Source organism: Atta colombica, unplaced genomic scaffold (genome assembly GCF_001594045.1).
Source record: "Atta colombica isolate Treedump-2 unplaced genomic scaffold, Acol1.0 scaffold90, whole genome shotgun sequence".
In the NCBI taxonomy this organism is placed as follows: Eukaryota; Metazoa; Arthropoda; class Insecta; order Hymenoptera; family Formicidae; genus Atta; species Atta colombica.
This window is the reverse complement of record NW_017259584.1, coordinates 261,164-276,447: the sequence shown is the minus strand read 5'-3', so window position 1 is coordinate 276,447 and position 15,284 is coordinate 261,164. Positions and strand designations below refer to the sequence as shown.

The window sequence follows — 15,284 nt, the reverse complement described above, 5'->3', positions numbered from 1 at the left end:
ATATATATGTAAGAGGTTTTATATATATGTATATATATTATAATAATATATATTACAAAAACTATTATTACGTACATATATATTGGATACATACAATTAATAGTTTAAAAATGAGACTAAAAATGAGACTAAAAATGTTATTTTAATGTATATTTTGTCAAATAATTATTTATTTCTTAGCAATTACAATAATATATTATATAATAAAATACTTTAAATTTATCAATTTTAATCCACTTTCGTTTTTTCTATCTATTTTATCCCTCACTAATTCAGGATTTTAAATAATTTAATAACATTTCTTTTTGTTTCACAGTCACGTTCATTATTATTTTTTTTTCTGTCATAGGTTATAGATTATATGGATTGTTCAGCCATGCAATATCGCATATGTAATCGCTATACATAAAAAGTTTTACGTGAAATCTCGATGAGTGAAAAATGAAAAGTGAAAAATGAAAAATAAAATGTGAAAAGTTTCACGTGAAAATACATGATTGACTCCCTGGAGGCCTTGAAGAATCGAGGAATCCTTCATGGAGGTTTTCTCCATCCTTAAAAAATAAGGAAGAATATGAATATGGGTCTAGATATATCAGTTATCGACACACCATTTTTTTTAATAAGACAAATTTGTCACGCGCATTAGTTGTCTCACAGAGAAGACTGCGTTATAACCTAACCAAACAAGGAACGCAAGACTGTGATATTGAATGAATAATAAAATTCATTCTGGTAATTATTTAGAAAAGAGTCCTCACCTCCGATTTTGATGAAATTAATCTCATTCAACATATTTTTGCATGAAACGAAAGAATCTGACAGAAAAATGTGGCGATTAGCCTTCGAAATCGAGCTATCATTAAAATTCGAGACTTTAGAGATTAAGGTATCTGTTATTTCGACTTGATACAGCATAATGTATTTCTGCTTTAATTATATAAATTCACTGCTTTAAAAAACACAAACCGCTAAAGCAAAGAATTTGTATATTTAAAGCAGAATTGTTGTTTTTAAAGCAGATAATTTGTGTTTTTAAGTAATACTTAAAGTTACATTTATTTTCATAATAATAAAATAATAATAAATTTACAATTATACATTAATCGTATTAATTTTAATCGTTGTGTAACTGAATATTTCATTCTACTATTAGGTGTACAACTTTGCTTCCGCCGTTTTTTTTCCGAAATTCGAGGCTTTATTATAAAAAACTGGTTATACATTTATGATTCAAAGTATTGTCCATCGCTGGCCACTACTTTCTCTCATCTTTTGGGTAGCGTACGAATCCCGCGTCGAAAAAACTGGTCATCTTTTGAGGCTATCCACGAATCGATCCAATTTTTTACTTCTTCATAAGATCGGAAGTGCTGGTCAGCCAGGCCGTGTGCCATTGATCGAAACAAGTGATAGTCAGAGGGAGCAACGTCTATACGGTGGGTAGGGTAGGACTTCCCATTTCAACGTTTCCAAGTATGTCTTGACCACTTTCGCAACATGGGGTCGAGCATTGTCATGCTGCAAAATCACTTTATCGTGTCTCTCGTTGTATTGCGGCCGTTTGTCTTTCAATGCTCGGCTCAAACGCATCAATTGCGTTCGATACCGATCGCCTGTGATTGTTTCAGTCGGTTTTAACAGTTCATAATACACTACGCCGAGCTGGTCCCACCAAATACAGAGCATGACCTTGGACATCAAAATCACCGTTCTTGAAGCGATGAAACCACTCACGACATGTTCTTTCACTAATAGTGGCCTCACCATAACTATTTGAGAGCATTCGATGAGCCTCAACCGCAGATTTCTTCATATTGAAGCAAAAAATTAAAACCTCCCGCAAATGACGAGAATTTGGCTCGTAAACTGACATTTTCAATCGAGAATAACTTTATGATGCAGACACAAATCGACTAATGTTTCTATGGGGTTATGTTGACAGATGCCCAAGTTTATTGTATGACGTCTATGATCTATTTCGACCACCACTTACCGCTAAAGCCATCTATAGGAAAACGGCGGAAGCAAAGTTGTACATCTAATACAATATTTATTTGATAATTTTTATTATTGTTTACTAATAATCATACGTATTTTTTTTTATATTTATTTCTCAACATATTTATTTATTATGTATTTTAATGATTACATATATAATATGACTATAATAGTAAAAGTAAAAATATTTGAAAAATAAATAGAATGATATATGTGGATTTACATATTAATTGTAACGGTATTAATTGTAAATGTGTTAAATAATGGATATTATTTTTCTTTGTTTCTTATTTTAATTTTATTTTTAAGAACTTTTTATTCTATTTATTATCTAATTCTATATTATTCTAATTCTTTTATATTACTTATTTTGTCCAGAACAGCGATTATTATGATTATTAAATAAAGTAAAATTTTCTTTTAAAAATATACCTGTAAACACTTTGTTTTATATGTATATACACATGCACGCACGCACGTACGCGCGCGCGCGCGCACACACACACACACACACACACATTTCAATAATAGTACATTTTATAACAAATGAATAGTATCCATTTATTTTATAATTTCATTTATTATACGGTTTTCCAACAAGAAACATAGATGATATAGCCTAAAACAATTACTCAATTTTATCTTATTGTTTGTAATATTAAACAAAGATGAAATAATTTATTGTGATACATTGTATCATATGCGTCTTTTATTTAAAAATGCTATTAATCAGTGTAATTTAGCTAAAATATTTAAATGTGAGCGCGTATACAGTTCTCAAAATGGCTACAGATCACATGACTTTGTCTCTCCTACATTAAAAACGTCGACGCTCAGTGTCGCAACTGGTATATCTAGACTGTGATACGGGTTAACTGGGGTCCCCTTGCTTCTCGCCGGCTCGTGCTTGTCCCCCACCATAAGTCCAATGTTTCTCCTCTATTCGTAGCTGTGTACCGGCGCGGCGACGCGGCGTATCATTTCATATTATTCGCAGTCAGGCGCGGTTTCATTGAAAGATAAATATATGAGAAAGAAACAAAAGTAAAAGAAGCCATATTTATGACTTATTTTATTTTCATTTGGGATATTATCTCTCTCTATTAATCCTAAAAGTTATATTTGTACTTGTTTGCGACAGCTCTAAACTCTAAATGCATGGCGGGAAGATTGGAAGCATTGGAGGGGATAAAATTGAGAGAAGCCTGCTTACCGTTGAATGTGGTGGATACTGTTGAAACCTTGGTGAAGATACAATCACGTGACCATTTGGAAGGTTCTGGCAAAGATTGAGAGAAAGCAGCAAATATCGAGTTATTAGTGTTACTACTATTTGTCGTTCAAGTGATGGATAGATTGTTATTGAGACTAAGAGATATAATTAATTAGCACATCCAGTTAGTACATTTATCTACTACAGTAATTCTATCGACAGTTAATTGGATATTGAATCCGCTTAACCTCAAGAGCATTTAAAAAGCTATTTGTTTACCGAGGAAACATGTGTATTTTGATATTAGTAGATATTATATACATTTAGAGTAATTATTTAGATTACGCTCCTCCCCTCCTCCCCCGCCCTAAGATCTTAACAAAAATTTATTCATTCGACGCGTTTTCACTCAAAAGGAAAGATCTAACAGAAAAACGCGATCGGCCTCGTGAATGGAGTTGTTAAGCTTGGAGACTTATCTATCACCCCGATACAATTCTATACATTCTGCATTAATTATTAAAACACAAATTCACTGTTTTAAAAACACATTCACTGCTCTAAAAACATAAATTCACAAAGAATTTGTGCGCTTAAAGCAGTGAATTTTTGTTTTTAAAGCAGTGAATTTGCTTTGTGAAACACAGAGAATTTGTTTTTAAAACAGTGAATTTGTGTTTTTAAAGCAATGAATTTATGTTTGTGAAACGGCTTTGTTTTTAAAGCAGTGAGTTTGTATAATTAAAGCAAAACGTATACATCGCATTGAGTCGGGATGACAAATATCTTAACCTCTAAAGTTTCCAACTTTAATAATTCGATTCATGAGGTCGATCACCGCATTTTTCTGCCAAATTCTTTCGTTTTGAGTGAAGACGCATCGAATGAGTATATTTTTATTAAAATTTTAGATGGGGAGAAGGGGATTCTAAATAATTATACATTTTAACTAAATATTATAATACGTAACGATTTTTTATTTAATGTTATTTTTCTTGTAGTTGATATAATTTATATGGTTCACACTTGTTGTGCTAAGTATTATAGTAGAATGCAGACTATATACTTTTGTTATTCCTCTTCTTATTATTGTTGTTATTCTTTTGACAGAATGGCTGGTCCGTCTTCTGATCAGACTAATATTGCCCAGAAGACATGGGAATTGTCAAACTGCATCGAAACTATTAGCACCATGGACGAGATTTATAGATATGACAGGAAGGAACAACAAGATATATTAACTGCCAAACCATGGGAGAAAGAGTATGGGAGAGAAAAAGAATATGACTAATCTATGTATCCTGCGAGAACCAAAAACATTAACTGTAATCATTATTTTTTTCTTATTTGTAGTCCCCATTTCTTCAAGGACATAAAAATATCTGCATTAGCTTTGTTAAAAATGGTTATGCATGCACGATCTGGTGGGACGCTAGAAGTAATGGGCCTCCTACTTGGTAAAGTAGCAGCAAACACGATGATTGTAATGGATTCCTTTGCATTGCCAGTCGAAGGGACCGAAACTAGAGTAAATGCTCAAGCTCAAGCTTATGAGTACATGACAGCATATATAGAAGCAGCTAAACAAGTACATACATATATTTTAACAAAAACTACTTTGTAAATATATAACAATAATCTATAGTTTCTAATAATTTATTTTTTAGGTTGGTAGATTAGAAAATGCGATTGGATGGTATCACAGTCATCCTGGATATGGTTGCTGGTTATCTGGTATCGACGTATCCACCCAGATGCTCAATCAAAATTTCCAAGAACCATTTGTTGCAATTGTTATCGATCCAGTGAGAACCATCTCCGCTGGCAAAGTTTGCCTTGGTGCATTCAGAACTTATCCTAAAGTATGTTTTATCTAGATCATGTCTTAAAAAATTAAAATTAATCCATTCTAGAAGAAAGGAATCTAAGATGTTTATTTTAGTTCCAGATATACTTAACTCATAACTGGGACATATGAGTCCTAGTGACCTTGGGACATTTTATTAATTTTTAAATATAATAATTTGGAATGATTTTATGTTTCACAATTTTGACTAGTTATTATACTATGCATTTATGTTAAGTTTAAGTGTTGCAATTTTATATATACAAGGTGTCCCATTTTAATGTCCCACCCCAAATAACTTTTATTTTTGATTTTAGGGAAAAATGTTTCAGACAAAAATTAATATAATATTTGTCAAGATCAAGGCCATTAAAGATTGTATCTTTTCATGTTTCATTTTTTTATGTAAAAATGAAAATAAGAGATACAATTTCCAATGGCTTTGATCTTGACAAATATTATCCAAGTCATGATCCTGAACAACATTCAAGAAGTCGTAGTCGTCGGTCGGACACTTTGATAATGCTAATGCCGGCGGTGCTGTAACTTGCAAGCCTTATATAACTCGAAAAGTACTTAATGAAAATGAATTTAATTATAGTTTTGGAAATTCTCGAGATGATCTACATTTACAATAAAAAGTAGGGGATTTCATTTAAAAAATTGAAGATAACTTTCACGTGACCTTCAAGCAATTATTCGAGGTCAAACTAATAACATCATCTTATGTCCCCCTCAAAGTTGTACAATTTTGTCTGAAACATTTTTTCCTAAGATCAAAAATAAAAAAGTTATTTGGGATGGGACATTAATATATAGTTGATAATTAAAAAATTTTTTACCTAGTAATAGAAAACTTTTAGTGAATTTTAAGGATTCATATGTTTCTTTAGCTAATTACAAAAAGTGTGTTCCTGTTATTATTATATATAATATTGACTTTACATTTTCTAGAGAAATTTTTTAGAAAAATAATTAGCATTTCACTTAAATTGCTTTTAGGGATATAAACCTGCTAATGAAGAGCCGTCAGAATATCAGACAATACCATTGAACAAGATCGAGGATTTTGGTGTTCATTGTAAACAATATTACTCCTTGGAGGTATCCTACTTCAAGTCTGCATTGGATAGACGACTGCTCGACTCATTATGGAATAAATACTGGGTGAACACTTTGAGCTCTTCTAGCCTATTAACAAATGCGGATTATACTACCGGCCAAATATTCGATTTGTCGGATAAATTAGAACATTCGGAATCAGCTTTGGGTAGAGGATTTGTTTTAGGCGGCACGGATCCTCATGATCGCAGTACAGTGGAAAAACTCATAAAAGCGACCAGGGATAGTTGTAAAACTACCATCGAAGTTATTCATGGTTTAATGGCGCAAATTATCAAGGACCGTCTATTTAATCACGTTGGCAGTAACGCGTCTTGTGATTCTCAGCAAAAATAATATTCAGCATAATGAGTGTGATAATAAATCTGCTATGTATAATAAAGATATGCTATTTGTAACAAAAATATGTATTCTCATTTAAAGTCGAAGTTTCTGAAACGATTACTTTGCAATTTCTTCATCATTTGCGCTCGAGAAACTTTAAGATGGAAGATTAAAATTATACAATCGAGAATGAAAAATATCAATGTATGGTAGCTCTATGATTTTATAAAGATTTTAGAAAGTTTATGTTCCGAGTATACATGAATGGCGGATGATTTTAAAAAACGTTAGTGGAATAAAAATACATTTTATTTTCACACCTTGATTCGCTAAAAAGTATATATACAGCATTTTTATCCTTAATCAATATCTTCATGTATATATTTATATATTTATAAGTATGTTTATAAAACTAATGTGTAATATATATTATATTCAGAACAAGTAGGCAGAGCAATAACCCCATTGAAGGGCTGATGCGCTGTGTCACAAACTTTAAGGACAAGGCCACTCAGGAACGCACACCTACCTGTTCTATCTTATATATTTCTATATCTCGCGCGCGCGTGCATTTGTATCTCGAGCAACATATAAGGGACGGAGCTAAAATGCGTGCAGTATACACACATGCGCGCGCTTACATGCACGCACACGCACACATATTTATTCAGTCAATCGTAAAGCTGATCGAGAAATTATATGTAAGATGTCCCGATTAGAAATCATAGAAGGAAATATACGACTGAAAGAAATGTGCGATGCTTTTGAGAGATATGAATTCTTATGGTATGTACATACCTCTACATCTATATCGCATCACGTTATATCACGTTATCATATTAAATAATTAAGTACACAATAGCGTATTTTATAACTTGATTCATAGAAACATTTAAAGAAAAAAATACATATTTAGAAATAGAGAATGATAAAATTGGTTTTGTCATTCTGTTCTCCGTGTATCTTTTTTTCTTAACTTGTATACTTATTGTGGAGTTTACATTTGTTACTCATCAATAGATGATCAATAGATGAAAATTCGATAAAGTAGTTATAAAATCGTATGAACATTATGTTAAATGAGCGAATGTTTCTGCATGTTTTTCTGTTTCCTCCTCTCTCTCTCTCTCTCTCTCTCTCTCTCTCTCTCTCTCTCTCTCTCTTTCTCTCTTTCCCCCCCTTCTATTCGACATAATATGTACAAATGATATCTCTGAGAGTAAATAATTCCAATTGAGTAGTAAATAGTAAAATTGAAATCCCAAAATTAGATAGTAAAAACTATGTACATTATTATTTTGCTATTAATTTTATGTTAGTGTTTTTACTGCAACTTAAAAGACTATCATCGATATATATGTATACAATTATTCTTTATATTATGTCGTGGCTTTTTTGTGAAAACAATAAAAATGGGATATTTGATAGTTCGCAGATATAAAATCAATCTTAAAACATGGAATTTGCATTTCTACTTTGTAGGACGATTTCGCAGCCACGTAATCGGAGTTGACTTTCCGTCAAAATTCTCGTTAAAATCAATTTAATACAATATAGGTAGCGAAACATCGTTAGAGCACGTGTTTCACGGAAATTAATATAATTCAAAAGAGACGAAGAGATTGGACCGCTAACAAAATCCCAATATTTCTCATGATAATGAATTTCTCGTACAACGGAATGCAAAGCTCAATATGCATATATACGCGCGATAGATATAACATGACAATCAGAATTCAGCCCTTCAATGTTACTCTATACTCTGAATATCAATTCGAAGTTGTGAATATCCTCGCACGTAACACACTCATGCACCATAAGTGTCATGTGTATGTGTATTTATATTTGTATTTGCGTGTGTCTTTCCTCTCAAAAAATGATATCTTTCTTTTTCTCGAAGACGAAAACGTGGATATTATCATATATTCGCGTTATTGAATCAACAGTTCTATCATATACACATAAAGAGTCCCATCTCGTGTGTCCTTTTTTTCTACTTTTGTTTATTTCGCGAAAGAATTTTCTCTGTACGTCATTGTGATTATCTAATATTTACAAGACGATCATTCGCGAGTCGTCCGTGATATCTTACAAATACAGCGGTAGAAAAGATCTTTTTTTTTTTGTTACAGCGAGAGTTATAAGCGTCTTCTCATAGATAACTTTTTGGGGCAGCGACAAAGCACTTTAGGTGACGAAACCTTCTTCCGATCCTTCCGTGTTTTTTCAATGTTCTATTGTTCCTAAGTGGTATATAAAGAGTCTGATGTGTTTCGGTTTTCTTCTTTTTACTCTCGTTTCTTCATTTTTTCATTATTTAACCGTGAGAAATTATGCGCTAAATTAGTAGTCGAAAAACAGGAATGCAACCAATCAGAGCACGATATCTCCCCAATTCCCTCCGCGTATTTCAGTTATTAGAAAAAATATTTACATTTTTCTTTTCTTCCTTTTTCTTCCGCATGCGAGACATTACGAAAACGAAGCACTTGCACACACACACTCTCATTGTAACCAAATTACGCGAAAACGATAGACAACAGTAATAAAATACAAAACGTAATTTTTGAAAGATCGCGATATTAATATCACATTATCCGCGACGAGTTTTAATACGCGCCGAAGAATTCACTTTTCGTTATGAATTTTTAGAATATATCCAACAAATCGCGGAAAATTAAATTATCATACTTTTCAACACACTCAAAGTGTCTTTTAGAAAGTTTAGGTCTTGCCTTATCGATGCCGCACATACAATGATTAAATTGCTTAATACAAATGCTCTCTCTCTCTCTTTCTCTCTCTCTCTCTCTGTGTGTGTGTGTGTGTTAGGTATAGCCAAGTTGTATGTTTCACTGTCCTAATGAAGAAAGATTGCGTTTCTTTCATCTTCCTTTCAGTCTCCGCTTTCAAAATTCTATTAATTATTTTTAGGCAGGCATATGTACAAATGTATTTTGTATTACATCTTGTCACTGCGATGTCGAAACGGGAAAGTTATTGACTTCTGTTTGTTCTAGAACTGATCCAGTCGGGCCGATATATGATATACGCAATCTCATTCTTAATTGTGCCTAAAGAACAAAAGAGAAATCATCGATTAGAAACGAAAAACTTCTTATTTTACATAATACGTTTTAGATAATGTATTGAAAACTGACTCTATTCATATTAGTTATTCTCAAGACTTGAGTTACTTGACCAGATGGCGGAATGACAGTACTTGACGGCGACAACATTTGTAATTGGAATGTCTGCAAACAAAAAATGTATAATAAATACATTGATTTGATATACGAAAGTAATATCATAAGTGTGTGTGTGTGTGTGTGTGTGTGTGTGTTGCGTGGAATGTGCGCGCGTACGTACGTATGCACGTGTGTGTGTGTGTGTGTGTGTGTTTTTGTGTGTATAGTGTCTAACCCTAGGAACTGCTGCTTGAAATAAAAAATCGGTTAAAATAGTGCTTCCAGAATTTTGAGCCAACATATTTATGACCAACAGATCGGAGATATCAGGCGGTCTTTCTAATTTGAACGTTATTTTGAGCCCTGATTTATCCAAGACCACCATACTTGGTAGTTCTGTAACAACAATTATGATTATAATGATTTACACATTAATAAATCCGTAATATTATTTTAGATCTTGTAACGAACCGTTTTGCACTGTAGGAGTACTGAGTAATCCATCTACTAAGAAGTTACTGTTATTAGTGGGACTGAACATCGGTGCGGATGATGCCTGCGGTTGAAGTGGTAACGTGGGAGCGACAGGCGTAGGCGTATTCAAATCCAAACTTCCAAGCAAATCCAGCAGGTCATTATTATGCGCTGCCGCAATCGTACTCGATGAAGAATTTTTATTGTTCGTCGCCGGCGTCGTTATTCCTACATCCGTAGTTCCAAGTAAATCTAAAAGTGCACTCTGTAAAATTGCAAAAAAATTAAAGATATTAATAGACATCTTTTTTAAATTTATTTTTTATTTTAATAGAATATTTTATATTATTTACACCCTTGGTGATCACATTGGGATCAAAATGATCACAGAATGCATTTAACCAATAATTTTTTTGATAAAACGAAAACTGAATGCAGCAATCAGTAAATGCATTCTGGAATCATTAAAAATCCTTTATATTATTCTTATAGCGTTTTCTCTTAAGATACACTGAGTGTAATCTCGTACTACACCAGTTGCATCTGCATCAGTGCTGCACTATAAAAGTGTACATATACCATGGTGTACACTACTTCATGCTACCGTGTTTAATTTTGCTACGGTTGACTTCTATTTTCAAATTTTTAATGTCACACCATCTCTTTGAAATTGTGTGGCAAAACCCCACTTCATGCATAAAATTTGCACTACACTAGCCACAGAAACATGTTACACTGAATGAGTTCGCCACCAACTAAGGAAACATGCTACATTGTCTGAGTGTTGCATTGGTGAGCGATAGTGCAGCCAAGAGAAAACGCTATTAGCTTATCATATATTTATAGTTTAAAAGAAAATATATGTTAAAATTTTGGCTACCATATGTATCCAATTGAATATATAGATCTATAAATCTAGAACGCCATATATATCAATTTGAATATACACATTTTCTACTTATTACCATTTATATAAAAGCTAGAACACTTTGCATTAATTTTACATATTATATTATGAATTCTGTAAAAAAATCTAGTAACTTGACCTACGATTTTTATTTTAAAAAACATATTTTATTGAAAAATCTATTCCAATGTGAAAGATTTACTTAAAATTATAGCAATCATGATATAGGCATGTAGTTATAAGCACGTTACTGCAAAAAGATGTTATTTGTTGCTATAAATTTTATATTACTTTTAAAGTTAAAAGTGACGGAATAAATCCGCTCTATCCTATTATAAAAACATTTTACAAATTCATCTAACGACGATAAATGCATATATTTTCATTGTATTTACATTTATATACGTAGCGCAGACGCACATGTATCTTTCACGCACATGAGTCAAATATTCACAAATATTTTGAAAACATTAAATTCTAGGTCATATATATCAATTTAACATTTATTTTAACAAAGGCATAAAATAATGGCGGGGATTGATTACAAAAGCTTGTGTGACAATTAAGATGTTAAGAAGAATATGCGCTTACTGAATCGGATGTAGTAGTTGCTGATTCCAGCATTGTGGATTTTTCATCTTCCGGTTCTGGCTCACCATTCATCATGCCTATGATACCATTGGCCTGCGGTCGCGCGGTTTCCATCGGCGGCATTCTCTCGAGCAACGCGGGTCGCAGATGATCATACTTTCGAAACAGCTGTGAAAACTCAATACCCCTCTGCTGTAATTCGATATGTAAATTGCTACCAAACGTATCTATGATCTGACAAATTTTCCTGTAATAACAGAACATTACATGAATATTGCGATTGTAAATAAAGATCTTTTACATAAATTATATGGATAACCACGAACGAAATCGATACTAACTCATGACCTTTCTGGAACCTCGTGCTTAATTTGGTAAGAGACAACAAAGTGTACTGTTTTGTGATCACAGTGTTCTGCGGATTCCAGAGTAACCTCTGATATACATCGATGATTTCGTCCTCTGTCAACTGATGAAGAAATTTAAGAAACTATTGAATTATATTTTCATATATGTGATATATCCAGGAAAAGTGAACAGCTTTCAAAAAAATATGATCAATACAAAAAATTTAATATTTCATTAGCAAGATTTAAGTCTTTTCCGTCTTTTCATATAAATACGTATTATAGAATTGGCCGATTTTGAATCGAAGTTCCGATTAATCGCAAAAATTAAATTGATTCGGACATTCCGATTAATCATATGAATCAATTCGTAAGTAAGTCAATTTTTTTTACAATTTTTTTACAAATTTTACTATTTTTTTTACAATGAATTGCCGGTCAGTCGTTGTCATCCATTTTCTTGTCTCATCATCCTCTTTTTTTTTAAGGCATCAATAAGTTTTAAATTCTTCAATACATATCCATCAGAGGTACTTAGGATAAATCTTACCCTAGCTATTTACATGCACACAGTTTTAAAAATAATGTAAAAATTTATTGAACATAGTACAGTTTTAAAAGTATTATAAAAATGTATTAAACATGGTTCCTGATGAAAGTTAATACTTTCATATTTATATAAATATTTTGTTGACATTCAAAAAATACCAAAATTTATAATAAAACTTTTCATATATTTTAAATAAAAACTTTCGGTATTTATTTTTCAGTTTAAATGCTTGAAATTGAATTTTTGCTCCAAGTGCTAACGAATCATTAAATGTAAAATAATTATTCTCCGATTGCACTGATCAATTTTACTACGCTCACTTTTATATGCGTCCTAAATTGCATTAATAAAATACAAAAAAATCAAATAGAATTGGTTCAAATTATTCAATTAGTATATATTCAAGTCGGCTTTCAATTTGAATTGATTCATTGATGAATCAGAAACCGAATTAATTGATTTTTGGCCATCCCTAATAAATACTATAGTTGCTACAATTGAACTTACATTGATTGGAGTCTCGGCATCTTCTGACGGTGGACCGTATAACAATAGATCGCCGTATTCGCCGATGCACCATGTGGCAACTTGCGCCAAAGGCTGTTTATCGGACGTATCCTTTTCTAACGCGCGCCACAATGCACTAACGGCATATCCCTGCTGTGACTGCGTCTCCGAAATTAATTGTATCGTGCATGCCACTACGTCATCTCGCACATAATTACCAGCCTGAAAATTAAAAAAAAAAAGATTTGAATCTCGACAATTCTGTCCATATATTTCGTCGTGTTATGAACTTGTAAAAATACACACCGCGACAAGTACTTTGAAGAGAGTCTCGAGATGCCAGCGTTTGTTCGGAGCAAATCTCTCCGCAGACATAACGATATTGCTGCTGCATTGAGCCTTAAATTCGGGATCGGCACGTTCCAAAAATAGGAGCAATTCCTTCATCATATTCCTGATATTGTTAGAATTGACGAGCGCAAAGCTTAGCTCCATCGCACGCCTTCTAATCGATACGTCTGGGTCTTTCAAGCATTCCTAAAATACGCCAAGAGAATATTAATCGTAATGAATAATCTTATCTTCAGCTTAAAAAAGAAAATCTGTAAGTATGAATATTTTACTAGAATTGTCGATCGATGCCTCTGCACCGCGCTGGTGTCCACGTAAACTGTCTTCAATAACGTATTCAGAGCCACATATCTGATATTTTTGTCATTATTCAATAAAAATCTGCCCAGTATGTTGACCGCTAAGACTCGAAGCCCGCTCTCCGACTTAATGTCCATGATCGATAGAACCGTCTCATAGAGTATCGTATTACCGACGTTTTTGCTGGTTTCCGTATTAGTGGCAACTTGAGCAAGAATATCATTCATAGCTTCGGATGCGTCAATGTCGTTACGTCCCAGAATACGTAGAAGACGCAGTATCTTCACCTGAAGAAATGGATCCGATACTCCGGATACGTCGTGCTCGGGCGAGTATCCGGCTAGGATTAGGTTCTTCAAAATTCTAACGAGGTTTGGCACAATCTGCAATAGGATCTTTCTCTGCTTAATTTTGTAAAAACTTAATTTGATTATTAACAACGATTACAAGAAATAAGATCGACGGAACAAGTCGTTGCGAGATAATATACTTTCATGTAACATAAATAAATCATTTATCATCTTAAAATAATATTGAAATATCCTGATTTCAATTATTTAAGAGTAATTCTCTCTCTCTCTCTCTCTCTCTCTCTCTCTCTCTCTCTCTCTCTCTCTCTCTCTCTCTCATTTATTAAAAATCAATATAGGTTATTTGTATCGTAAATATTGCAAATTTAGTTGAATATGTGATAAAAAATAATAGCTAACTCGGTCTATGAACATTTCTCAATTTCTGAGATAAACATGCAACTGTAGTAAATAATGTCATCATAGTAATTACTGATAGATGTTACATAATTATTACTATGTTAATATCTCTAAACATATCTAACTATCTCGATCGATAAAAAATTTATATATATAAAAGATTGTATATCTACAAATGCAATATAGGTGATTTGATACTTTAATTATAAAAAAAATACCATGGCAAAGCAGATAACGTCGATTTATATTCTCATTCTAATACTTATCGAGCAAAGTAAAAGAAAAGAATGAAGTCCGTAATAAACATACATGCAAGAATACAGAAGAACCTTTATATGCATATTACCTCACGATGGCCGCATTCCTAAGAAAGACAAAAATAATCAACGCTTATTTATGTATACTTATGTATAATAAATTTGAAGATATTAACCATATTGAATTTTGTCAAAACATATTGCATGATTGTCTTATTATATATTCTATTATTTTTTTATTTTTATATTATTTATTTTAGTTGCTTGGAAAAAAGAAATAAATATAGAAGAGAAACTCGCACGTGTTTATATCAACGAAATTGTTTTAGAATCTATTTAAAGCAAACCGGTATTAAAAATGTAAATGAAAGACAAATGTTTTCAATTTCATATTATACTGATATAAAATGCAGGAAAATGCTTGTTTTTCTTCTAATATAATACAATAATATAATTATACAATAGATTCATAAAGATCCATTAATGCATAATATAAAATAAAATAAAATAAAATAAAATAATTTTTTCGGTTAATTATTTCATATCCGTATAAGATTAAGACTACATTCTTTTCCGTCACTATTGCTAATACAATA

The 15,284-nt window shown here is 32.3% G+C and overlaps 2 protein-coding genes across 22 annotated transcripts in view; one reads left to right on the top strand and one right to left on the bottom strand.

Moving 5' to 3' along the window:
* LOC108693511 (COP9 signalosome complex subunit 5) overlaps positions 1–7,423 on the top strand; it is a 50,917-nt gene extending 43,494 nt beyond the window's left edge. For 2 of the 4 annotated variants that reach the window (XM_018202511.1, XM_018202512.1), the window contains exons 2-6: positions 3,143–3,398; positions 4,325–4,477; positions 4,568–4,802; positions 4,882–5,076; positions 6,063–6,561. In XM_018202511.1, coding sequence (XP_018058000.1) covers positions 4,326–4,477; positions 4,568–4,802; positions 4,882–5,076; positions 6,063–6,518 — 1,038 coding nt within the window. In that variant the 5' untranslated portion in view covers positions 3,143–3,398; position 4,325 and the 3' untranslated portion in view covers positions 6,519–6,561. Of the gene's footprint in view, positions 1–3,142; positions 3,399–3,989; positions 4,103–4,324; positions 4,478–4,567; positions 4,803–4,881; positions 5,077–6,062; positions 6,568–6,945 lie in introns of those variants that run through there. The other 2 variants (XM_018202513.1, XM_018202510.1) reach the window with 2 other exon arrangements.
* Positions 7,424–7,465: 42 nt separating this feature from the next.
* The window catches only part of LOC108693509 (AP-1 complex subunit gamma-1), a 29,917-nt gene continuing 22,098 nt past the window's right edge, over positions 7,466–15,284 (bottom strand). For 6 of the 18 annotated variants that reach the window (XM_018202490.1, XM_018202499.1, XM_018202500.1 and 3 more), the window contains 10 exons: positions 14,778–14,795; positions 13,694–14,104; positions 13,377–13,607; positions 13,071–13,292; positions 12,008–12,135; positions 11,667–11,913; positions 10,166–10,433; positions 9,930–10,090; positions 9,668–9,760; positions 7,467–9,580 (listed from right to left, as the gene is read on the bottom strand). In XM_018202490.1, coding sequence (XP_018057979.1) covers positions 9,479–9,580; positions 9,668–9,760; positions 9,930–10,090; positions 10,166–10,433; positions 11,667–11,913; positions 12,008–12,135; positions 13,071–13,292; positions 13,377–13,607; positions 13,694–14,104; positions 14,778–14,795 — 1,881 coding nt within the window. In that variant the 3' untranslated portion in view covers positions 7,467–9,478. Of the gene's footprint in view, positions 9,581–9,667; positions 9,761–9,929; positions 10,091–10,165; positions 10,434–11,666; positions 11,914–12,007; positions 12,136–13,070; positions 13,293–13,376; positions 13,608–13,693; positions 14,105–14,777; positions 14,796–15,284 lie in introns of all 18 variants that reach the window. The other 12 variants (XM_018202504.1, XM_018202497.1, XM_018202506.1 and 9 more) reach the window with 5 other exon arrangements.